Source organism: Xiphophorus hellerii, chromosome 4, assembly GCF_003331165.1.
Source record: "Xiphophorus hellerii strain 12219 chromosome 4, Xiphophorus_hellerii-4.1, whole genome shotgun sequence".
Lineage (NCBI taxonomy): Eukaryota > Metazoa > Chordata > Actinopteri > Cyprinodontiformes > Poeciliidae > Xiphophorus > Xiphophorus hellerii.
Genome location: NC_045675.1, coordinates 31,168,134 through 31,192,995, shown reverse-complemented (window position 1 = coordinate 31,192,995; position 24,862 = coordinate 31,168,134). Strand labels below are relative to the sequence as shown.

At 41.1% G+C, this 24,862-nt stretch overlaps 1 protein-coding gene across 2 annotated transcripts in view; it reads left to right on the top strand.

Moving 5' to 3' along the window:
- Positions 1-6,023: 6,023 nt before the first annotated feature.
- Positions 6,024-24,862, top strand: part of adamts18 (ADAM metallopeptidase with thrombospondin type 1 motif, 18) — a 75,020-nt gene continuing 56,181 nt past the window's right edge. The window contains exons 1-3 of one of the 2 annotated variants that reach the window (XM_032561434.1): positions 6,024-6,490; positions 6,787-6,868; positions 8,300-8,613. In XM_032561434.1, the coding sequence (XP_032417325.1) occupies positions 6,383-6,490; positions 6,787-6,868; positions 8,300-8,613 (504 nt within the window). In that variant the 5' untranslated portion in view covers positions 6,024-6,382. Of the gene's footprint in view, positions 6,491-6,786; positions 6,869-8,299; positions 8,614-24,862 lie in introns of those variants that run through there. The other variant, XM_032561435.1, reaches the window with a different exon arrangement.

Sequence of the window (24,862 nt, the reverse complement as noted above, 5' to 3'; positions counted from 1 at the left end):
TTCTTTATTATTTATTTTTACATGGGCTGTTATACTCCTAACTGCACTGACTGAACAAAGTAAGGTTGTTTTTACATGTTTGACCAAGCTTGTAAAGCCATTGCTGTGTTTAAATGTGCTGTACTGGTGCAGAGTTATTAAATATGTTTGTAATTCAGTACATTTAAGTCTGTGTTCTGAAAAAAGAAATTCTTTAATCCAATTAAGCGCTGTTTTTGGATTGGTTTCAGCTGGTGCTAAACCTCAGATGTCTGTATTACTATCAGAAGGGGAAAAAAGGTGGATATAGTTTTGTCCAAATAATGTCACAATCTTGGATTGTTTGGTTTTGTTTTGGGTTTTGTTTGCTTCTGTGTTTCTTAGTTCCTCTTTTATTTAGATCAGCCATGTTTTGTTTTACTTTGGTTCAGCCTTTTCTTAGTTATTTTAGTTTCATCACTATTCTGTGTCATTTCTTATTTTGATTAGATTAATCTTGTTACAGTTTTACTTTAGTTCAGTCCTTCTTAGTGTTTCTAGTTATGCTGATTTCTTCCAGTTATTCTGAGTTACCCTAGATTAATCATTACTTGTGTCTATTATTCTTTAGTGTTAGATTTATTTTCTAGTCCCCTGTGCCTCTCTCTTCCTCTCCTCAGTCTGCTTTTCTCCTCTCTCCCCTTATACCTGTGATCAGTTTGCCAATCAGCCCAGTTCTTTGTTTCAGCAATCAACCTCCCAGTACTTAAGCTCCTCTTTTCCAGTCACTCCTTGCTGGTTTCTTCCATTCTTTCCCATGCGGCTCCATTCCTTCTTGTGTTTCTGCTTTTGGATTTAGTTGGATTCATGGTTTGTTTTCTGCCTCATTCTTTCTTGTTCCTCATTTTTTTCATTAAGCCTCTTTTCATCATCTATTCAACATCTCCATCAATCTGCATTTGGGTCCTCCATCAACCTACCTACACAACACAACAAGTACGTACTTGCTGTTTTTTTTGTTTGTTTTGTTTTTTTTATTTTAATAAATTTGCACAACACTCAAAATCTTTTTTTCCCACATTGTCCTAACGGGGTATTTGTGTGTAGACGTTTTATGAACAGTACAATGTAGTTCTATTTGGAATAAGGCTGTCGCATAACAAAATGTGGAAAAAGTGACGCGGGGTGAATACTCTACGAATGCGATGCATATGGTAACATTATCTGATTTTTTCTTATCAACACCTATTGCCATTTCAACACTAATTTGTTGTTTGCATGGCGATCTGCCTCTTTCAGAGTAGCTGAACTGAACCAGATTCTTGGTTCTGAGAACTCATCTCGCAAGGAGCATCTCCTGCTGAGATGTGCATGTTTGCATGAACAATATCAGAAACAGCAGACGCGCTGTTGTGTGAGAAAATATGTTTTGATGTACAATAACAATAAATCCAACAGACATTTTAACTTTTTCTTTTTTGCTTGTGGTTTTGGAGCAATCTGTTGAAATAAATGAACGCACCACCTTTTTGTGCACAGCTTTATTTGCGATGTTTTCTTCTCAGATGACTGATACCACAGATGTTGGTTCAGAATCCTAGACGGGACATCTGTGATCCAAACCATACCTCTCCAATGTGTTTGATGCCGGATCGGGGTGGAGATTTCCTCCAGAAGGTCAAAACTGCGAAGGTACTCAGTGACACCGGCAAATATGGACGTATTCAAAGCACCTTCAATCCACTTTTGTTATTTCAAGACGTTGACACTCATGCAAACATGCAAATCCTGTGCGTGGTTTGCCCAAAGTCTGTTTATTTCTATCCACATGGATGAGGTTACATGGGGCAACAAACAGCAAGACATGAGTGGCAGGCAAACAGATGCCCGCCATCGTAGCCACCATGGACGCAGCTGGAAATAACCACAACCACCGACACAGTTAAAAATAATCCAGAACAGATAAATAGTCGCGTATTGACCTCAAAAACTCCACCGATTCGAGCAGAAATGAAATTACTGGGTCTGAAAATGAAGAGAGGATGCAGGCCAAGAGGACAGCATGGGAGCACCGTGTGTCGGACGGGTACTTTTCTGGAACACGTGCTGGAAACAAGACGTGGCTCGTGACAGGCTAAACAAACAGAAAAGATCACAGACAGAAAAAAAAGAGAAAGAAATCATCAGCAATTACTGTAAAACACCATGAAATCTTGGATTCTTCTCATGGCTCCTTTCACCTTGATGCCACAGAACTCATGTTATCTCAAAATGGTTTCTCGAACGGCTATTTCACTGACTTTTCTCGAGGGGATACTTTTTACATTTACTTGAGTAAATAGATGTTGAAGTTGGGCTACTCTTACTTGAGTACAATTTCTGGGTATTTTTACCTGTATCTGATCAAATTAAGTCACAAGGAGATAAAACTTTGATTTAATTTCATCATTTTGATGGGCATGTCTCTAGATATTCTTTGTCTATCCTTCCATTTTTTGAGCCACTGTAAACACCTGACATGCAGCGCTCTTTAAATAAAGTATATAGACTGATTGATTTATGTTACCCTGTTTATGTTAAATAAAATCTGTTGTCTTTAGATACTATCAGTTTGTCGCAGTGGGGACTCTACCCTGTTCCCACCCTGCATTGTCTTGTTCCTAGGACTGGAGACTTGACGGGGGGTTGGGGGCTCTAAATCCTAAAGTCTGTTTCCATCCCTGGCCAGGAAAAGCCAGGTACTTATATTTCCAGCTGCAACTGGATATGTCGCATTTCTTCTGGGTAACAAACATCAGACAGGTCTGACAGGCGCTGGTAACTCAAAAACTCAACTTGGGCAAAGACATTATGGAAAAAGAAGAGACGGCTCAGGGCTTCAGACAGTTGGTTTAGTGTCCCATAAATAAGCACGTCGTCTATCAACACCGTGGCACGCTGCAATAAGCTACAGTGTGCCAATTTGTAACACTATTCAGATTTTGGATATAAAAACATCAGTAGCCACCGCTATGTGAGATATTTCTGCAGAGAGAGGGACAGATGAACGACAGAGCCACAACAGTTAAAGTAGATTCTGGGTCAGAAACCACATCAGCTGCACTTAAAAATGCCTCTTGCCCTAAACGTCTCCCCACTTCATTATGGACATCTGCACATGGAAAGAAAAACTTTGGGCAGGACAGAATATTACGGCGCACAGTCGGTGTGTCGAACATGGCCACTGAGTATTTTTTAGAGCCCATAAATTCCAAGCAGCTACTCAGACCTTGAGTTTGGTCAAACAATCTAGGACTTAGGATTAAAAAGAACAACTGGAAGTGAAAATCTCCAAAGTTGCTATGAATTTTAATGCAGTCATCGGTAAATATGATGAATAACGTCAATACCTGTCATAATACAGAGAGCATCTTTTCTACTTTGTGCAACCTCAGGAGGAAATAAATCAGTTCAAAAAAGACTTTATTATACCTGCAGTATATAACTTTTATAAAAAAGTTTTTAACTGATTTGTTAAAACTGTCTCCATTTTGTGATGGTATAATTTGCAACAAATGATCTGTGAAAAAAATCGAGCTCCTCTGCTTTCCCCCTGTCTGGAAACAACCAGTCAGAGGAGTGAGGCGGATCTTAGTGCTGTCAATCACAATCTCATGTGGCGGTGCCCATCCACTCCGTCCCTCCCCCTCTTGTTCCCTGTTACGCAGCCTGACATAAATGCGAAGGTTAATTAGCATGGCCACCAGTGACAGCAAATGAACAGCAGGTAAAGGTTAGCTGTTTCTCTGCCATCAGCAAAGTTTAGCAGCACGTACATGAGAATGAGTGGCAGTTTTAAGACCCTCCTCCCGGCTCTGACTGGTTGTTTTTGGTTGGCTGCGGTGCATTTTTTCAGATAGTAATAGTAGCCCAAGCAGAAGGTGGAGGAGATTAATCTTTTCAGAAATTATCTGTCTCATATTGAACATTATGACACTGTGACGGTTTTAACAAGTATGTAAAAAAAAAAAACATATATGTTTTATAAAAGTTACATACTGCACCTTTAATCCAAAACATATAAAACATTAAATATCCAAATTTCTTCTTTTCTCCTTCTTTTTCAGTTCTTCTCGCCGTTCTAGACAGAGTAAGTAAGCAAAGCTTTATTTCTAGAGCGCATGTTAGAAAGAAATACAAATTAGAGCCAACATAAAGTACAACTAATGAAACAATCAACGAATGCAGACAGAATCCAAAGTAGAGTCAAACATGGTCCAGTTCAACAAGAAGACATTTGGAGAAAAGCTTGTCTTCAAGGTCTGAACCCAGAGACGGAAAGAAAGAACAGTCCCATGGCTTTTCAATCTGGATTATGATATACTGTATGTCCTTTTGTTTTATTGCAGTCAGCAGCGGCTGACATAGTTTCGTCCAAGATTTTAAACAAAACTGGCAGCTACTGGGTCAGTAGTTCAATAGCAGCTAAAGGTGCAGAGGATGTTTTTAAAGAAGCGCTTTAACTTAGAGGGGTTTTTTTTGTTTGTTTTATTCGGTGCTAAGTGATTTATTTATTATGACCTGCAGTTGATTTCATTACTGGATTTTTAGGAACTCTTGAGGCCCGACTATAAAGTGCGCTCGGTCTATAAAGGGGCCAGCTCGCTTCGTAACAATCAATAAATTCTGAGTACGCTTTTTGATGCTCTTCTTCTTTCTACAATGAGTTTTCATCAGTCTGGATCTGATGTGTCATCGGGGGGTTCATGCAGTCTTCTACCATGTGGTGACGAAACATGGAGAATATCATCTGACATTTATACACGTCACAATACAGACAAGGTTTCTGTCTGAAACAGAGTCTTTGATCTTTATGGAGAAAAAGCTGATTTTCCAGTCACGTCTGTTGTTTTCTATGCTAACATTTAATTCTATTAAGGTATGTTTCACATTGATGCTTGGTTGGTGAAGAAGCCCTCCTTCTGTTCTCCATGGTTTCATTTTGGGGAAAGCTTTTTTTTTTTTAAAACCCTCCATTTTAAGCAGTTACAAACATTACGACACTAAAGTGTTTATCCATTTTTAATACTTTAAAATGAAAATGCTTTGATCTAATCCAACCCATTGTGGCTGGTATTACATGTTTGGGTTTGTTGTCCTCCTTGAAGATGAACACTCCGGTCTGAAGTCAGTTTTTCTTTCAGGGTTTCCTACTGTATATCTTCCCATTAACTCTGACAAGCTTCAGTGTTCCTGGTGAGAAAAGGTAACCCACTGATACTGCCACCACCATGTTTTACCATGAGGATGCCGCATTAAAGTGTAAGATTTTTACGACATATATTTATGTGCAATATTTAAATAAACAATAAGTCTAGTCCCATTTTTCACATATAACCTTGTACAAAAGAATGTACTATGTACGTATCTTGTAAGTTAAAAATTTCCTGGATATTCTGGTGTCTACTTAATCTTATTTTATCTTCCTTTTCACTATTATCTGGTTTATATTGTTTTTAGATATTGTTGTTTTCGGTTGGCTGTATGTTTTTACTGTGCTGCTGTGAATTTCACCACTGTGGGATTAAAAAAGACTATTATTTTCTTGGCAGCACTTTTATTTTATATATTATAGAATTAATAATACAGTTATGTACTTTCTGACTACTAGACTAAGTACAATATTATTTATTTATTTATTTTAGTAACATCCTGAACGAAAAAGCATAGGATAAATCCTTCTTGTTTACGCGGTGGGATGTCTGGACTTCCGTCCATCGCCTTCATGGTTCTAGTTTAATGTCTACTTCATGTTCCAGAAATACAAACGTCCGAATTAGTGAATTAGTTTTCGGAAAATGTCACAGTAACTTCCGTATTATTAGACGAGGTGAAACATTTACAATAACCTTATAACGAGAACGTAAATCACACGTATTTCCTCAACTTGATTCAGCGTCTAAAAAGTAGGGAAAAAGAGCCCTCTGAAGTAATTATCCTCTCATTTAGAGTTCGAAAGAGACATTTCCGAGCTGCCTCTGAACGCAGCGTTAAGAGTTTGTCGTTGCCATGAGGAGAATCTCTTTCCTTTTCATCTTCGCGAGGCAGAAGGATACTGCGAGCTGATTGGCTGCCTGCAGCTGACTTATGGCTCATCCAGCACACCGAACTGAGCGCAGCTCTCAGTTAGCGCCTCTCCCCTTGATAACCCGCGCTACTGCGGTCCGCTCCTCATCAAAACACACACACTCTCACTACCAACACACACACACGCCCTCATGAGCGCTCCAGACCGGCCGCTGCAGCCAGCTGACTTCACCTGAAAGCTCAGAGCGGAGCGAAGCCACCAAACAATGCGAGTTTACTGCATTATGCGCTGCCGCAGGTTGTTGTTGCTTTTGCGCTTTTTTCGGAGGTAACCTCGGAGGTGTCCGCTCTGCATGCCATGATCATGGACTGCCTGTTTCTACTGATATGGACTTTACCCGTCCCGCCGGTCGGCTGCAGCAGAGTCAAGTTTCTCTCCACCTTCTTGACTTGGAGCATCGTTAAGGCATGTCGGCAAGAGTTATTTTCCTCACCTTTATTCTCAGGACGTGCGAACTTGGAACGTAGACAAACATCATTACTATTATTATTTATTTTATTTTATTTCATTTTTCTGCAGCAGCTTCACACTGACTTTCATTCATTGTGTTGAAAAGTGATGCCAAATTAAACCCAAGTGTAAAACTCACATTGCAGCAGGGGAACTTCACTCATCACCTTTTTATGGTATCCAGTTTCCAGCTCTGGTCTCAACCTGTTGCTACCTGTCCACTGATGGCTTTTTCTCTCCTCTTTTTGCAGACTCTGCACATTTATTGCACACACGCCTCCCACTCTGCTACGGCCAGCTACTCTTCCAGCCATAGCCACGGATTAAATTATGGTGAGTGCTTGTCTTTTGACATCTCTGGATGTTGTGTCCCAGCTGGCACTGTTCCACAGTTGTAGAGCGAATGGGAATGAAGCGACGGGTACAGCTGGCTTCAGTGGTGGCAAAGAGAAAGTCTGAAGTGAAAACAAGCTTATTGTCTGGGTGACATCCCAGCTGCTTGTGCAATAAAAATTCAGCAACCCCCTGTTAAGAGACGTTATGTCTCCATTGCTCCATTCAGTCTGAGAGGCAGTTAGTGCAAAACCCATGTAAGGATTCTCTTTTCTGGGAATCCTTACATCTGCTTTGTAAAAACTGTGCAGACGATTTGCACACTCTGACTTAGTCCCAAGCACGCAGTGTTGAAGGATTTACCCCAAAGAGATAGAAAACAATAAAAAATGTGCTTGCGTATCTATGTGCTGCATGGACTGTGTGGTTTACAGGAGACATTCACACACCTTGAGTTTTGTCTAGTCAGAATGTGTTTGGGATTTTATGTGAACTGGAAGGAAAAGTAAAAATCAGGAAAGTGAAGTGAAAATTTGTGTCCCTCACCTCTCAGGCTTTACACAGGTGCAAGGGTTTTGGTGTGTGTCTCTATCACCTTCGCAGTTTCCAGTAGGGTTGCATTGGCTGATAACCAATCTTTTAAAAAAAACAACTCACCTCCTGATTGTGATTTTGTCCGATACTATTTTTGGTCTCAAAAGTTGCTAAATTTAGAGACCAAATTGCAAATTTGGCAACAATGGGGTGACTGTTGTTAACTGCGCATGCAACAAGGTGGGCGGGTCTGTCAGTCAATCCTCTCTCATGGCAGAGCAAAAGGGGAGAGTGGCTGATTTTCAGACCTTTGCGGATGTAGATAGGAACGGTGGATAAGATCGGTCTCTCATGTCAGTGTCAGCTGATCGCTGACCTCACCAAATTAAGGAAATTAGTGATTTGCACCTCTAGTCTCAAGTCTTTGTTGGCCTCCAGCATTTTTTTCTTTCCTTATCAACTCCAACCAGTTTTTCTTGCCAAAGACAGGCACCCTCACAACATGATATGGCCAGCATCATGTTTTCTCATGGAGATGATCGCAAAACACCTTATTCCAAGTTCGGTGTCTGCCCCTCATGGCTTGTGACAAACTGCAAACATCACCTCTTACTGGTTCAGATTTGTGGAATGGAGACTTATAGTTCACCAGTATACAGACTCTTCCACCTGAGCTCTTGAGGATCTCTGCAGCTCCTCAAGAGTTGTGTGATCATTGGCGATGGGTGCCAGGCAGCCCACCCTGCTTCCCTTCAAGGAAAAGCTGGTGTAGACGATGGATGGATGAAAAACTGTGTATAATTTTCATGCCATTTAGCAATTATGTACTACTTTGTGTTTGTTGCATGACTGCATACTCCTGTGGATCTCTTTGACTTGTCCATCCCTTTCCTTCAGACTACGTGTTTGTAACACCAGTGGAGGTGGACTCTGATGGCACATATCTGACGCACGATGTCACCAGGAGAGGCCGTCGCAGCAGGAGGTCCCTGTCTCTTTCCTTGCACTATCGGCTGTCTGCCTTTGGGCAGGACATGTACCTGGACCTGCTTCCGTCCTCTGTGGTCGGCCCGGGGTTCACCGTGCAGACGGTCGGATCGGACGGCATCTCCACGGTGATAGGCGATGAGGGGCTCCACCACTGTTTGTATCAGGGATTTATTCGCAACGTGTCAGCCTCCTCGGCCGCCATATCAACATGTTCCGGACTGGTAAGTGGACTCCTCTGAGCTGTGGTAAAAGTTGCTGAGATGAAAAACTCCATTGTGCGGTTCCCACTCCATTGTGGGAACCGCACAACCGCCCTCTCCCAAAAAAAGATGCAGTAGTACAGTATTTTATGTTAATGTTTATTTTAAGTTTTAATATTGTCACTTATGGTATTTAGGAATTAGAGAACAGCTGTTTGGGTTTTTTAAATACTTTGTGGACACTTTTCTCTAGGTCAAGATCATTGACTTGACTTCCTAAGACATACTGTCTTCTACTACTATTTGTACACATGTCACAGTACCAATCTTAAGTAATGTAAACGTAATGTAAACTGGAACGTTCATCGATGTATTGGTGAGAGGTCATTGAGCGAGAGGTACACCTTTTTGCTGCAAGGCAACAGTGCTAACAAGCAGGTGTGCACTGATCACTTATCAGTGCCAATTTCCTTAATTCTGGGAGATCAGTGATTGGCCGATAATTGCATTGCTATCCCCTGATAAAGGTCTAAAAATCAGCCTCTGTTCTCTTCTCCTCTCCTGTGGGAGAAGTTTGAGTGACGGACCGGCCGACCAGGTCGTGTTTGCACATTTGCAGTTAATAGTCACTCCAATATTGCCAACTCTTCAACTCTCTTGTTATATTTAGCAACATTTCAGACAAAAAAAAGTTGGTATCAACCAAAATTGGCCAGATCGGCCAGAAAACTGCAATCGGCGCACTCCTACTTCCAGCTGCTCCAAAGTGCACTCCAGGAATTTAAACATCATAAATCATTTTAACATGGTTTTTTTTTTTTTTTTACATAGTATGGCATTCAGCCAGTACAATTCAGCTGAAGACCAAACAGATGGAAACAGTGCAATAATCGAAGTGTGCACACCCTTAATTTAAAACTCTGTTGAAGCCCCTCTTGTTGGTTTCCCACATCACCATTCTTACTTGACAATATGTGACCACTTTACCTCGCAAGTTCTTTTGAGATCAATCCCGATTGTGCTGACATCTCTTGTCCAGAGCCCTTCCCAGGTCACTTTACAGGCTTACTATCTAATTTAGTTCTGGACTGTGGGTTTTGTGTGCTTTGTCGCAATGATGCTGAAAAATGAAACTCCTCTATATCTTCACTTTTTTTAGCTGACACCTGAAGGTTTTTGGGGATTTTAAAGAATATTTTTGCTCAAGTGGCCTTTATTTTGATTGTGAATCAAGACTAAAGTGGGTTTGTGGGAGAGGGGAAAGACGTGGAAAAGGTCAATGGGCCGAGAATCGAATGGTTGACGGCTGCAAAGAGTACTGAGGCCTCTGTATACGGGTCGCAGGCTTCAGCCTTGTACCACCTCTACTCTCAACCTGGGTCAGAACTTAATGGTGTTTGTAAAACAAACCAAAAACAGATAATGTTTTTGAGTCAGGTTTACATTTTTTGGAAGATTCTGGGAGATTTTAGCTAGACTTGGGTGTTTTCTATGAAAAAAAGACGCGTCTCTTACAACCCTACTTTTTAGCCGAGGCATGTGAAGAAATCCAGGAGACTGAAAATTTCTTCACCTCCTTCCAAGTCTGTCGACCTGTTAGTGTTTCTGATCACAGTCTAACCTCTGTTTTTATAATGTTATTCTGATGTCTCGTTTTTTTTCTCCAACTATTGTTGATATAAATAATGCTGGGGTTTTTTGTACTCTTCTCCTGACTGATACTTTTGTACAACATTGTTTTGATCCTTTGCAATCCATAGTTTTAGTTTTCCTACCTTTTGAAGGGTGAGTGTTTTTCAGTACATCATGTAAACTGGTTGATCATATTCTGATTTTATAGACGTTACCTAAGAATTAAGAGCATTCTACATCCTAGATTTTTGCTCTAAGTTGTTGCTTTACACACCAAGAGCCTCCTCCTTCTCTCTGATTTATTCAGACTCTTCGAAATCAAGACATCTACTTCCCCTTAAACCACAGAGACTCTGTAATTACAAGATCCTCTGCTTTCATTTGTGGTTTACGAGGTGCCGGCAGAGCTTCACACATTCCTTGACACATCCCACACCAGCCTCAACCAGATGGACCAGTCAGAGCGCCATAAAAGTTCTTCCTCCATTTTTCATCCAGCCTCCACAGATCCTCTCACCCCCTGCCTCTCTTCCTCCTCCTGCTCTGTTCTTTCTGTCCTCAGTTTGCCCTCCCTCTACGTCTCCCCTCGTTCGCAGCAATTAAAGCCGGGGTGACGTTTGAGTCGCCTGGTTGGCACTGCTAATCTTTGCATTGTCCCTTTCATTTGGTTTGCTTCCACTCACAGTAAAACACCACTGACCCGTTCTATTACGGCGATGCGAGGACACATCCAGACGGGGTTGTGATTGGGTTTGAATGGGCCGGAATGATTGTTTTGATCTGGGAGCCATCTGTATTAGTGGGCTGGTACAGGATCTTCAGCATATGCCAACGTAGGATAAACACTAGGCATGAACCAATCCACTTTTTTCACTTGTTTTTTCACATATCTGAGGTTTAGCACTGGCTGATACCGATCCAATAGAATAAAACGGCACTAAATTGACTTAAAATGTTTCTTTTTTTTAAAACACAGACATAAATTAAAAATTGATTTGATAACTCTGCACCAGTACAGCCTTTAAATACACCAATATCTTCACAGGTTTGGTCAAACATGTAAAGACAACAAAGCTTTAATTTGTTCATTCAGTGCAATTAGGAGTATAACGGCCAATGTAAAAAGAATAATAAAGAAAATGAAACTGACAGAAGCGACTAACTTGGTCAAACATGTAGGAATAAGCTGCAAAAAACTTTTCGAATGGTTCACAAAGTGCATTTAGGATTTCTACATACAATGTAAAATAAATGATAAAGCACGATGTTGCCAACAGCACAAAGCATAGAATTAGACTCAATAGATCTGCCCATATGGATTGGGCGTGGTCTAGAATTATTTTCAATATCAGGGCTAATACCGATACTTATATCGGATCGGTTTATCTGTAATTAAAATATCCACAATTTCTCTGTATCACAGTAAAAATGTATCTTCAAAACATAAAAACCAATAACAGTATGGAGGCTGCTAAAATAATTTAAAATGTTGATTATTACTAGGGGTGCACTGACAGGGTGGCCCTGATTTCTTTAATTTTAGGAAATCGGCAATTGACCGATACTTACATGAGACACTGATCTTGTCCTCCTCCTTAAAGGTCTTGAAATCAGCCACCGTCCCCTTTGGCTCTGCCATGAGAAAGGGCTGATTGACAGACCCGACATCCAGGTCCCGTCCTCGGTTAACAGCAGTCAACCCACTGCTGCCAGCTTAGTGACTTCGTCTGCACATTTACTTTTCAGACACAAAATTGGTATTGGTCAAAATCTAATTCAGCAGGTCAGGCTTTTTAAAGATCAGATTAGAAAGCTGCAATCAGTTCACTTCTAAGTATTACGGTTAAACATTTATTTAGTGTTTTTTTTTCATGCATATGCTAAACAAAATACCCAAATCATTGTGCTGGCCTTAATATATATGAATAGACCAAAAGGGTTCCTTGCTAGTGAGGGAATAGTTTTGTCAAATTCTTTCAGCCAGCTGACCAGCAGCATGAAGCAACATGTAAAGGACGGTCAACACTATTTCCTACTTTGTACTTCTAGTTCCTTCACAATGTCTCTGCTCTCCAATAAAAGGACTTTGAACTATAGAAATAAGAGCATGGAAACTTTGGGCAGTTTTGAACTATTAACGTTTTCAACCCACCTTTATAGTGAGTTACCCCATTTCTGCCAGCTTGGCAACTTTGTTGCTATATCTTGAAAAATTGTTATCGGACATGTTTGGAATCAGGCTTTTTAAAGATCGGTTAAATTAAACGTCAGTTTTTGTGCACCATTACTTGAGACTGTGGCGGAGGTTCTTTAAATCTGCAATAACGATAGAGACGTACCCCAAAAGCCTTATTTTGTTTTAAAAACAATTTTAACCAAATAGAACGAAATGCTTTCTCTGAACTCTCCATCTCTGTCTCTAGTGATAGGATTTGGACAACTGCAGCCGTTTAACCCCGTTACATCCAGTCTTCTGCTTGGGGTATTTTATTAAGTACAAATGAGGGAAGGAGACATATGAGCCTGCTCCGTTCACTGATGAGTTCAAATAAAAGATTAAGTTGGGATTAAGGCAACACACTGGAAGATAGGCGGTCAGAGAAAGGAGAGATTACCAGCAGAACCCAACAGAGAGAAAAGCAAAGAGTGTGAAGGAGTGAATGAGAGGTGATCCGAGCTGGGCTGTGGTGGGTGAAAGAGAGAGTGAAAGTATTGTGCGAGAAGAGCGAAGTTATTATCTGGGGTTGAAACTCCCTGGGAGCCTGGACGGTCTCTTTACAGAGAGCGATGAGTCCATCACTTTCTTTACTGAGAGCGGTCGACTCAGTCGGCGTCAAAGGGTAGTGGAGCAGAGGGGAAGGTGTCGAGAAAAGGAGAGTCTCTCTGATCTTCATTTTTATTGTCTTCTTTCAACAACGAAGAGGAAAGAGGGGCTGGAGCCTGTAATAGGGTTCCTGAACCCAGCCCACTTTGTAACAACGGAGGTGTCAGTTCCAGCGACCGCGCCAAGCCGCAGCCAGTGGTTTCATTTAAACAGATGGAAGCTGTTGAAATAAAGACTAGGGCAAGGTGGCATTAAGAGCTCAGCTAGATGGATTGATGACAACGTGGGATTTTCTACTGTAAATCCTCAACGATAGCCGACCGTGCTCCTTGTTTTTCACACGCCCCGTCTTTAGGGAGCACCGCACTCACGCCACTCCTCTCAATAAAGTTGTCTTCCTCGGTTTTGTGCGAGAGATAAAAGGATGTCATTGCAGGCGTAATGCTCGTGTGATTTGTAAGAGAAGCTCATGGGGGGTGCTGTCGGTGGGGGTCTCCTTTTTTTCCTTGGGGTCGCCACGCTGCTTGACCCCAATCCTCCCTGCTTGGTTGTTTTGGGGGTTGGTGGGTGTCAACCACACAGGTTCTTACTATGTAGAACAAGTTCAGAGCTGCTCAGCGCTGCAGTAAATGCAGAAAACTGAAGTGATTTACAGCTCCCCTCTGTGCTCCCGGCCCCCCTTGCTGGGGTAGGATTCTTCTGGGGAGACCAGAGCTGATCTGACTCCTGCACTGCCAGGCCCTTCATAAGATCAGAATATATATCTGAGGGACCTTGGCTATTCCTACAACACGCTTCTTGAACAAATTTAAAACTTCCTATAAGACGAACATGTCACATGTCAGTCTTCCAACTAAAAACATCCCAGGCTTGGAAACACCCAGCGTCTGACTGTCTGATTGTGGAAGAGCCCACCATGATTCTTAGCTGTGACCTTTTCCCAGGCCCTGACAAGTCAGAGACAGGTTGAGCAGTCAGATCCAGAGTGAGGAAAGCGCAAATGAAAGCATTTGTTTTCCACTTCCACCTCCTGAGCCCTGACATCGATACACCGTGCAAAATATCATCTAATGACTTTTCAATGCACGGCTTCCAGTTGTGAGTCACAGCAGAAAAGGTGGAAGGAACTGTCCAAGGTTGGCCAAGGGTTCCTATTAAACCATCTGTGTTTGAGAGAAATGTTCCTCATTGAACCTGTGTGGGGTTTTTTTAGACATACCCCTATTTACTAGAACCACAGAGCTTCAATTCTTCTGCAACATTCACAAAGCATCAAATGAACTAGCTAGGTCGTATAACTAGTCGTATATTCTTAGTAAGATTATACGACTTACCAAGAGGTGAAGTCGCATATTCACCTCCCTGGCAACCAGGAGGTGGGGATGCAACTGCATCATTCACAAGCCTCACAGTGCATTACTGAAATACCCAACTGTGGATATGTTTCTCCAACTCTGCCTATCTTTCTTTCAGCCCACGTGTAGCAGATTGTATTGCTCCTTTGTTCATGTCGGTCAGTATGAATTAACTTCAGTCAAAAAAATGCATCATGAAGGAGTGCTGTGGTGGTGCAGGGGCAAATCATAATGCATATCATAATCATAATCCTTGTCGAACACTAAGGAGGCCTTAGTGTTCGACAAGGCTGTCGCAAGTTCAACTCCCGGCCTGGTGACTTTTGCCACAAATGTCCCCTCTCTCATTGCCCACTGTCCTGTCTGACCACTTTTTAATAAAGGCCATTAGAGCCAATAAAACCTTTAACAACAACAAAAAACCTGACGATAAGTCGCCGGACCATCCAAATTGAAAAAAAGTGACTTATAGTCCCAAAAATACGGTAGGTGGCTTGTGAAGGTTGGTTCTTGGTTTTGCTCAATATTAGCTATAGATATCAAAGTAAGTTACATTTATTAGAAAACGGGGCATAAATACTTTTCAAAGGTAGGTAGGTTGGTAGGTAGAGTGTTAAGTGTCATACCCTTCTTATTCAAATACAAATGGCCCCATTTAAGCCCAGCTGTTTGCACATTGCATTAAAATGGATCCTTAGTGATGCGATCTGATTAGCGTCTCCTCATGCAAGTGAAAACACAGCAAGGTCACAGCAGGAGCTGTCAGCTGAGCAACAGTCAGTGGCAGACAAACAGTCTACTGACCTTTCTAAGTTGTTTCCTGCCAAAAAGTCTCAACCAACTTTATTATGTGGCCTCAAAGTTGGAGAAGGAAAAAAATTAAAGTTCTCTGTGACTTCACGGATCATAGTGTTAGTGTAAAGGCATGATTATCTTAACACATCAAAAGTCCATCGTGGTAAAACTTCACACGCCTGTTCTGTGTATAACTTTGCTGCAAACATAAGCAGTGTGTGTGGGTTGGTGTGCATGAAACACAGCTGGAAGCCTCAAATTCTGACACAGTAAGTTAGGGTGACCGCTGTGGTTAGCCTGCAATTGGCTCCACAAACAAGAGGAAGAACAAGAACAAGAACAAGAGCATCACACTGCAGAGAAAGTTCACAGAGCGACCTGGTAGCCCACAAGTCCAGTGGTGTTTAAAACACAGACTTTCCCTTTTTATCTCTGACTTATTCCGATAACCCATGAAGCGTTTCATGAATTATTTGTGTCAGCATTCTAATATGTAAAAAAAAATGCGGAATGTGGAAATATAAATGGTGTAAATGAGCTAATATATTCCTAGTAAGGCCTTTTTTCCTTTTTTTCTCAAAGATTGGGAGAACCCCATAAAGAGACGACCTCTGATGATGTAAGCTAGCATTTCTAGCTGCATGTCAGCTTCATTATTTTGGATCGAAACTTGAGATAAAAGTGTAATTTGATCCGATGCTGACTTGGTGTTTTCTATGTTTTTTAAATCCACTGTTGTATTGTTCAGTTAATTGTTCTAAGGGGCAGTAGGCTGAGAATCTGGTCAGGGATGAAAAGACTGGGATGCCATGAACTGATTGCGGCCCCTCCCCGTACCTCAATTTACTACTTCACTGAGTGCTTGCACACTTGCATGCAAGACAAAAAAAAAAAAAAAAAAAAGGCTGCCAAAATAGCCCTCCCTCCTCCATGTCAAGCACTGGGATCAAACTTGGAGTCTGACGGCCGTCGTTGACACGGTGCCGCGTGTTGTGGCAACCAGCGGTGACTGTTGTAAGAGGAGAGTTCTGAGGGGCTCCCTGTGGTGTGAAGAGAGCCTCTGCTCTTTTCCCAGGACTTGTAATTGATGCTTGATGAGGTTAGAGGCTGCAGAACACAATGCAAAGGGAGCAATCAAGAGCTGAAATCCAGTTGGAGAACTGCTGTTTTGATCACAGCATTTCAGTTTAATTAGGCATTTCAAAACCAGCTCAGGGAAAGGCAGAGAAATGATGATGTGGGCAGAAACAGTCACTCACAAGCTTTGTTTGCACTGCTTGGAGAAAGTATTTATACCCGCACGCGTGTTGTCATCTTACAACAACAAGATTCTGTGCTTTTCACTTGGGGTTTCTGTTTAAGTTTGGCAGTAAGTAATAGTTGAGTAAATAATAATAATTTTTGTTTATTTCACGTTATCAGGAAATAAACTAACTAACGTTGACGAGGTGTTCACTCGCTGCATCGGACCAGGACCGAGCAGAGGGAGTTCAGTGTCGTCCCTTTCCCTGGAGAGAGGGACGAAAGGTTCAACAGGGGAGTTGTGACAAGAAGGCTGCAGGACAAAGTGACGCCATTTTCGCCATGCAGCTGAGGCAATGAGAACTGATTTCAGTATTTCTCCCTTCCACCAGATTTGTAGAGTGGTAGTTTTCCTGATTTTGCCAGTTTAAGGTAGGGTAATTTTATTTATAGAGCACATTTTCAGCAACAAAGCAGTTCAAAGTGCTTTACTTGAGTTAGAGGAAATACTAACAAAATAAAAGCAAGAGAAAATAAAGTATAGAACTACATATTGGTTCCCCATGTTTATTACATTGTGTCAAACCGGCAACCTTCTGATTGCAGGACAGACGTCTACCACTGTCACCATCAGGTCCCACGTTGGTCAATCCTATAAAATCCCAGTAAAAACCTTTAAAGTTTGTGGTTGTAATGTGACAAAATGTCAAAAGATGATTCTAGTGTACATATAAGAGCACTTTGTATATTGAATATGTAGATATTGTTTTCTCATTAGATTTTTCAGCAGCGTATTGTGTTTGAAACAACGAAAGGCATTGGGCGAAAATCGTTGCTACTGGGGTAAAAACCTAACACATGGGATAGCAACGGCGGTTGTGGCAACAAGTTAAATACTTTTCAACTTTACTGTGTCATGCACAAAAATTCACGTACACAAATGTTGTCGTGTAAGCATACATTCGTGTTACACGACACATTCGCGTGTCAGTTGGCCAAAGAAATACAAGCAACTGTTACCTATAGGAAATTAACGGAGCGGGAGTGACGTCGCCTCCCGCTTGTCGTGTTCCTAAGACTGTAGATCTGAATATGCGTTACATTAAAACCTTAAGCATATTTCAAGGAATAGAAGCACAACTGGTGCTTCTTGTGTTTTGGCAACCGACTTCCGATCTTGCAGGTTGTTTCCAAAGGTAAAAAAAAAACAAAAAAACCCTCAAGTGACTGATTCCCAGAAAGCTCTCAGGCTATTTGTACCTGTCCACTTTCTCCAAAGGCCAACAAATTGGAATGTCTCCCCGCCTCCATTCACGTCTCCAGGTTGGCCATAATTCCATGACGTGGAGCTCGGGGCTCGGTGATACAGCAGCGGAGTGACCCGGAGCTTTTCCCTGGTGGTCTGGATGCTGACAGTGATGTAGTGACCACCGTAAGATGCCAGCAGGAGAGGAGAGTCAGGCTCTCAGCGTGGAAGGATATGGATGGTGTGTGCATGAAAGGAAGAGAAAAAACACAGTGTTTGTGTTGTGTGTGCGCGTGTGTGTGTGCGTGTACTTCTGTGTACTTTTTTCAGCATGTGCAAAGTCTTTCTCACACAAGATTAATGGCCACCGTTGAAGTGTTCAAGTGGATGCTGTAGCTTTAACAAACAGTCCTCATACATCAAATCTGACCCACTAGTGTCACTTTAACACTCAACAGAGTGTTGCTGTTGGAAGATAGTGAAATGGCAAAACTGACCAGAAGTTTGGTATATTTTTTAAAAACTTTATTAAAATAATTTCATATATGCCTTTTTTACAATAAAACATTGGGTATTTAATCTTAACTGTGATGGTTTCTTACTGGAGGCACTCCAAAGACCAAAACTCTTAATTCAGCTGTGAAGGGAATCCTCTGAAGAAGTAGTGCAAAAAATATTAACAATATTAGGAGAGTGCACATTATGAATTTTAGACATTGTAAATAGGTCTGTTGTAAACATTGTAAGTTCTGTTGTAAACAATTATTTTAGTAATCAAGTAACGTATCAATTATTCCGATGATTAATAGAGCAGAAAATTTCATAAAATATTGGTAAATCATCCCAGAACAGCAGTATATATAGTCTCTATAGATATTGGCCCAAATTTTCATATCTGCCCATCTCTAACAATTACACTTCTGTAGCCTAGAAAATTAACCTTTAAGAAAAGTAGCTCATTTTTTTGAACGCGATCAAAAATAACACAAAAATCTGAAATTGTATTAAATTGTAAAAATAGAAATAATAAAGCAGCAGGCTCACAAAAACACATAAAAATGTGTAGACGTTTTAGTTTACGTATTCATCTTCAGTGAATTGTAATGAATTCTCACTTTGTCCTGCCATTTATAGCTTTCTTGTCCATGTGAGTGATGGGATCTTTGGCACCTTTGTCATACACAGAAACACATATACCAGCTGCACACACCACGATGTGCTTCGTCACTCATTTGTTGCAACCAGGATGGTATGAAGTCTATTTTCTGGTTCGTCCTTAAAGCTACACTTGCTCTAACCACCTGCTACAGCGACTCACAGTTTTCATTGTGTCTACATGTGTTTCCGCTCTACCTGTATAAATAAACCCGTTGTGCTCTTCGCCACTGTTCGCTCCGAAGCACCCAGTAGGCAGCATCTGCAGAGTAGGTCCAATTATAGAAAGGCTGTCGTATTCTATGCATCACACCAGTCAATTTAAGGATGCTTGTTGGTCCCCCCAAAAAATTATGAAAAGAGGACATTTGATTATTCTGTGTTGTGCTAGTCTCACTTAGCAGTTTTCAACAACTCATTGTCGAAAATGAGCGCGTAGCTCAACACATGAATTGCTACAGCGTTAAATGTGCGAGAAAAACAATTTGCTTGCCAACTTAGCAGCATTAACAATACGTTCAGTGCAGAAATAAGACAGGCCAGCCCAAAAAAGAATAATTGTCAGTCAGCAGGCACGTGATTATCTAAATGTACCGTGAAAAGAAGACTAGAAGGGGAAACAAAAGATTGACCGCAAAGAGCAAAACCATCCATAAAGCCCGGGAATAGAAAGGACAGCATGGGATTCCAAAATGACACCCCAGCTCTTGTAAAGCTGCACATCCTGATTTAAGGCGCATTTCCGCTGGAGGAACCTTTTTCACGAACCAGAATGGTTTTTACCACCCAGGGTAGAAATTCGTTCCAGAAAATTGCCCTGGTTGGATTGTAGTATTTTTGGATGGCATCAGTTGGAGGAACGGTTCTAAACATTTTCAACTGTTTGAATTGATCCAGGTTTATCATTCATTCATTCATATTCATTTAAAACAGTTCACAGCTAACATTTTATTTTTATTTTAACTGTATTATAGTTTGGCTTCATTGTGTAATCGCTGTGAAATGTACACAAATTTATGGCTAAAACACTCAGTTTAATCTCCGACAGGGGTTAAAAAATGTTCTACATGACAAAGGTCTATTTTCCAGGAACTTCAAAATCCAAATATTTCCATGTTTACATGATGACCTACTGTTAGGCAGTTATCTTCTCCAGAAAAACGTCTCTGTTTTTTTGGCTTTGCCTTTCAAAACCTGTGATTTGTGACTCAGGGATGCACCCTTGGCAGAGGAACAGCATGTTACGGTCACACACACCTCTTTTGTGAATGTGTGTGTGTATTTTATCTGTTTTCGAATTTAATTACTTTGAATTAGGGCTCCAACTACTGGTTAATTCTGCAAGAGTAAGCGTGCAGGAGAAGAGAGGTGATCTCTGCTGGCTTGGAAATAGGAGGAATAGGAAGGTTTGCTAAACGCCTCGCGCAGAACATTCATATGTTGGAACACACGGCGAACTTGGACCAGTTACTTAAAGCAACTGGATTATTTGACTTAAACCAGAATTGAAGATGAGTTATTTCTATATACATAGATCTGTTTATTACCATTCAGGGATTTGGAGGTCATAGATGTCCAACTCCAAACCTTCATCTTCTGACCCTTCCTCCACAGGGACGTTGGAGTCATTGCTGCCTCCTGATCAATAAGGCTCAATAAAAAATAGGTTTGCAGTCCTTCAGTAGAACCAGCTCCCTGTTCATCATCATCACTCCACCCTAGCTTCTTCTTCCAAAAGTGCAGACAAATCGCTCAAATCTTCCCTGAAATTGCTCTCAACTTCCTCTGCTTCTGTGCACTCAGCCTTGGTCGTTTACGTTTTGACTTACCCTGATTACCTCACAAGATGGCGCTGGCATTTGACCCAATTACTTCATATAAAAACTGCAATACTCTGCGATGCCTCGGAACTGATATTTATTATCCAAAGATTTTTGTGTGCACAGAATGAAAGCACAGCAGTTCATCTTTTTAAATCACGCAAGTGGCTTTATCGTGTGAGTGACAATTTAAGTCGTTGTGATCTTGACAGGGGTTGTCTATAAATGTCTTTCTTTAATCAGGTGATTAGAAACTGTGCCGCTGAAGCTTAGCTGCCCAGCTATTTTAGCATGAATGCCACATTGTGTGCCGCATGGGAAAGTCTGTGTCCTGCCCTGTCATTTCAGCTTTGCTCTTGTCTCGTTCTGATCCAAGATCCAAAATTAACATCTCTTCTTTACCCGATTTCTACCCTGTTTTAAAGACACGTCACTGACATAAGCAAACTGTAATTACTCCGACTATGACTCCATTGAGTATGCTAGATGCCTGAGGGGCCTCCTTTGCTCCCGTATGATTTCCCCCCCGCCCCACCTCTCCCTCTCCCTCTTCTTCTTCTTCTTCTTCTTCACCACACACTGTGCTCATGTGGTCTCCGCTGAGCTGGAGTGCAGATGTGCTTCAGAGCTCGGTAATCACCAGCTTGGGGCTTCTCACTGCTCGGCCCCAGTCTTTAACAGCATGTAAGCACTTAGTCATTTGCCTCGTAATATTTTGGTAGGAAGCCCTTAGAAGAGACTAGTTTATACAGTTATACAGACACAAGCTCGGCTGAAATGGTTGCACTGCCAAGCAAAAGCGTTTAGGAGCTTGCAACAATTTTAGCGAAAAACAGAGAAAAAGCCGTTTTAAAAAAATAAATAAATAAAATTTCCAGAGAGCTTTTCCAAACAGGAAGTTTTCCTCTCTAACCTCTTATCTCACCATGTGCGATGGTGAATATGTGACAGGAAGTAAAAAGGTGTTCAGCTAACACAGTTAGCCCTTTAATTTCGCTAAGTCGTACCCAGTGTTAATGTCAGGAGATCACCAGAGGTCTTTTCTGGTGACATTACATTATAGTCTTTTAACGAGGGCACCTGGGAGACTCTATATGCAATCTACTCTTCTTGTAATTATCAAACATATAAACTGCCACCTTAAATGTGCATATCTATGATAATTCTGCAATGCTATCGCCTCCTGGTTGCTGACATTCTTAAAAGGTGGGATACATTTCTCAAATTAAATGGAAAATGTAATTTATTTCAGTAACTCAAGTAAAATTACATAGATTAATTACATACATGGATGTTTTCAAGGTTTTATTTCTGTCTACTATGATGGTTTTCCACTTACAGCTAATAAAAATATGACATTTAAGATTTGAATATTATGTCAGACCAATGAAAAGACATGTTTAATGCAGAAATGTGGGCTTATGTGGAATTATGTTTTGCACTGAAGTTCTTTTCTAAAGATACTTTTAATCTTAAAAACAAGCCTAATTTGGGATGCATATTCAAATTCATTAAATATTTCTGTGGATGTGGAAGAAGGCACTTTGATGAGGTAAGAGTTATCTCCATTTTCTGGATGGAAAACAAGCTCAAGACCCAGCAACACTGTCCAGTAATCTAGAGTCATGGTGGAAAAGTAAAGAAAAGAGTCTGGAAAATGTGTCTTAGTCCTAGTTGACGCCACTTCAATCATCAGCAACTGAATCCCGTTTTTCTAATCAGTCCCTCCAGGATTTTGTGATAGTTTTTGTGTTTTTTTTTAAAACAAAACTCAGATTTCTTGGTGCTGCACTAGGAATATTTGCAAGGGATTTTGCATGTTTTTTGTATGACGGTAAACGTGACTTTTTGTTATTCGCCAATGGATCACAGACTACTACATGTGGCTGAGGCAGCAGTGTAGTAGAAATAAGAAACATTGCCACCTGCAGGCGGGAGTTATCATCACTGTTTATGAAGTGATGTTGTGATCTGCTGATTTTGCATTCATTTCTATCGCCAAAAACTGGAGGGACTGATAAATGAGTGTGAGTGGCTGTATTTCTGTGCCTCATACCTGATGACTTGATGTCTGCTTTGGCGTTTTGTCGACATTTTTCAAGACTGAATCAAATGTAATTGTTTTGCATGAGTCTCAAAGGAATTCCCAGAAAGTTGTCAGTTTAATGTTTAGACGGCACCGCCAAGGCACTTTAAACCCAGTGTAGTTGTCATGCCAGGCCACTATATGGCGCTGTGATTTTAACAAGTCGTTGAAATGCTCATGTGCTTTTCACCTATAGCTCGCTCCTCACTAGCTTCAAGCTAATTTGGAAAACAGTAACCCATCTCCATGTGTATTCCTTATTAGAATTTGTGTTAAACTGAACCGATTAAGTTAGCTTGATGCTAGCCGCCAGTGTTTTGGTTGTTATCTGCAATCGTGGGTTCTGGACAAGTGCAGTTTCGCACCTGTGTAGTACTTCACACCTCTGTTAAAGAAAACCTACACTCTGAAACCTGGTTTCAAAAAGTGAAACTGTAACAAAAAAAAAAAAAATTCGAGTAATTGTGTAAACGGGGCCTAGAGCTCAGGAAAAGTTATGAGAGGACTTCACTATGATGGGAAAAATGTGAAGAAAATGTTGGTCTATCATAAAATCCACCTACATATATAACAAAAAAAAACTGTTAAAGGTTTAAAAAGCTCAATGACCAATATGGCATTATTTTATTACTTTTGCTGCTGTGGGAGTTGGACCCAGTTTGAACTCGTCCATGTGGCACGGCTGGGGAACTCCCGCTGAAGCGAAGGAGACGAAGAAGAAAAACCACGGATACACAAATCTGTTTTCAGTTTTTGAGCTTTCATTCAGAGCAAATCAGATGGATATTTATTGCCACGCAGGCCTGTGACGGGGAGCGCTCGGTGTTTTGCCGGAGCTGTTATCGAGTCGACGAACTATATCGCTGCATTTCAAACACGAGCGTCCAAACAAACAGACATCCGAAGATTAGGGATAAAACATGACGGGAAGCAGACCGCCCAGGCAAAGGGCAGAGCAAACCAGGTGACGACTGACCGAACGTGAGGTCGGTCAGTCACACCAACAGGTTACAGGTGTGCAGGGAAACAGAACAGAGGAGAATCCATGCATCTGGAATCTGCTCACCTAAATACCCACGACACAAAACACTCGCTTCGGTATTCACTGCAACACAAAAACAAATGCTGACAAAAGGACTTTTAATCCAGACACACACATGCTCACACGCTTTAACAAAGCTCCGTTCTAACTGTTTGCTGCAGATGGGATTGATTTCCTGTCATTATCATCACAGAGCTTTCCATCTGCTCGCTGCTGGGAAAGGAGAGCGGGGAGACGTGGTAGACGGGCAGACACGTTAGCGATGATGCTTTTAGTGCTGGATGGTTGTGCTTCAGGTGGGTCAATAATAAAACCTTTGAGTGATGGGAAATGAGAGGCAAGCGCCAAAGGAATATGTAATTACACCGTGGCCGCAAACGGAGTAAAAAGTCTCATCAGCCATTTATGTTAGTCTCTTAATGGATTCGCTGCTAAGGAAGAAAAAGAAGGAAAAAAAAAAAAAAAGTTCATTGTTTCCTTGTGGACTTCATGGACCTTACCAGAGGGGCCGCTTTTCATTGGCTGATGCCCATTCTACGTGGTCACGTGTCTGGCAGAAGGAACTGTTGGAGTGCAGTGCTGCAAAAAAAGTATTTACACCCGTGCAGAATACTGTAGGGGCGCGACTAATGGTTATTTTAGCAATCGATTATTCTGACAATTAATCGGACAAAAAAAAAGGCACATTCTGCAGAATTTCCTTAGACGATATTAGAAATACGTTAAAAGGAATGCAAATTAATCTATTCTTTTCTCTTTTTTTTTACATCAGAAAATAAACATTTCCTTAAATAAAATACAATAACACAGCATTCCTCTGGGGAACGCTTGATCATTTGTAAAACAAAAAAGATGCATCTGCAGCTAAAAAATAACTTATGAAAAGCTCAGCACTTCCTGCTTGATTTAACAGCAATATAATGTAGGGCTGATTTATTGATTCGTTTTTGATTAACAAGTTAATAATTAGATGTCAAAAACTGCTTAAAAGGAGATTTTCTTTTTTTTTTTTTTACAGAATTTGAACGAGGTGATGATAAAACTGTGCCACTTTAGGAGTTTTGGGTAAAACA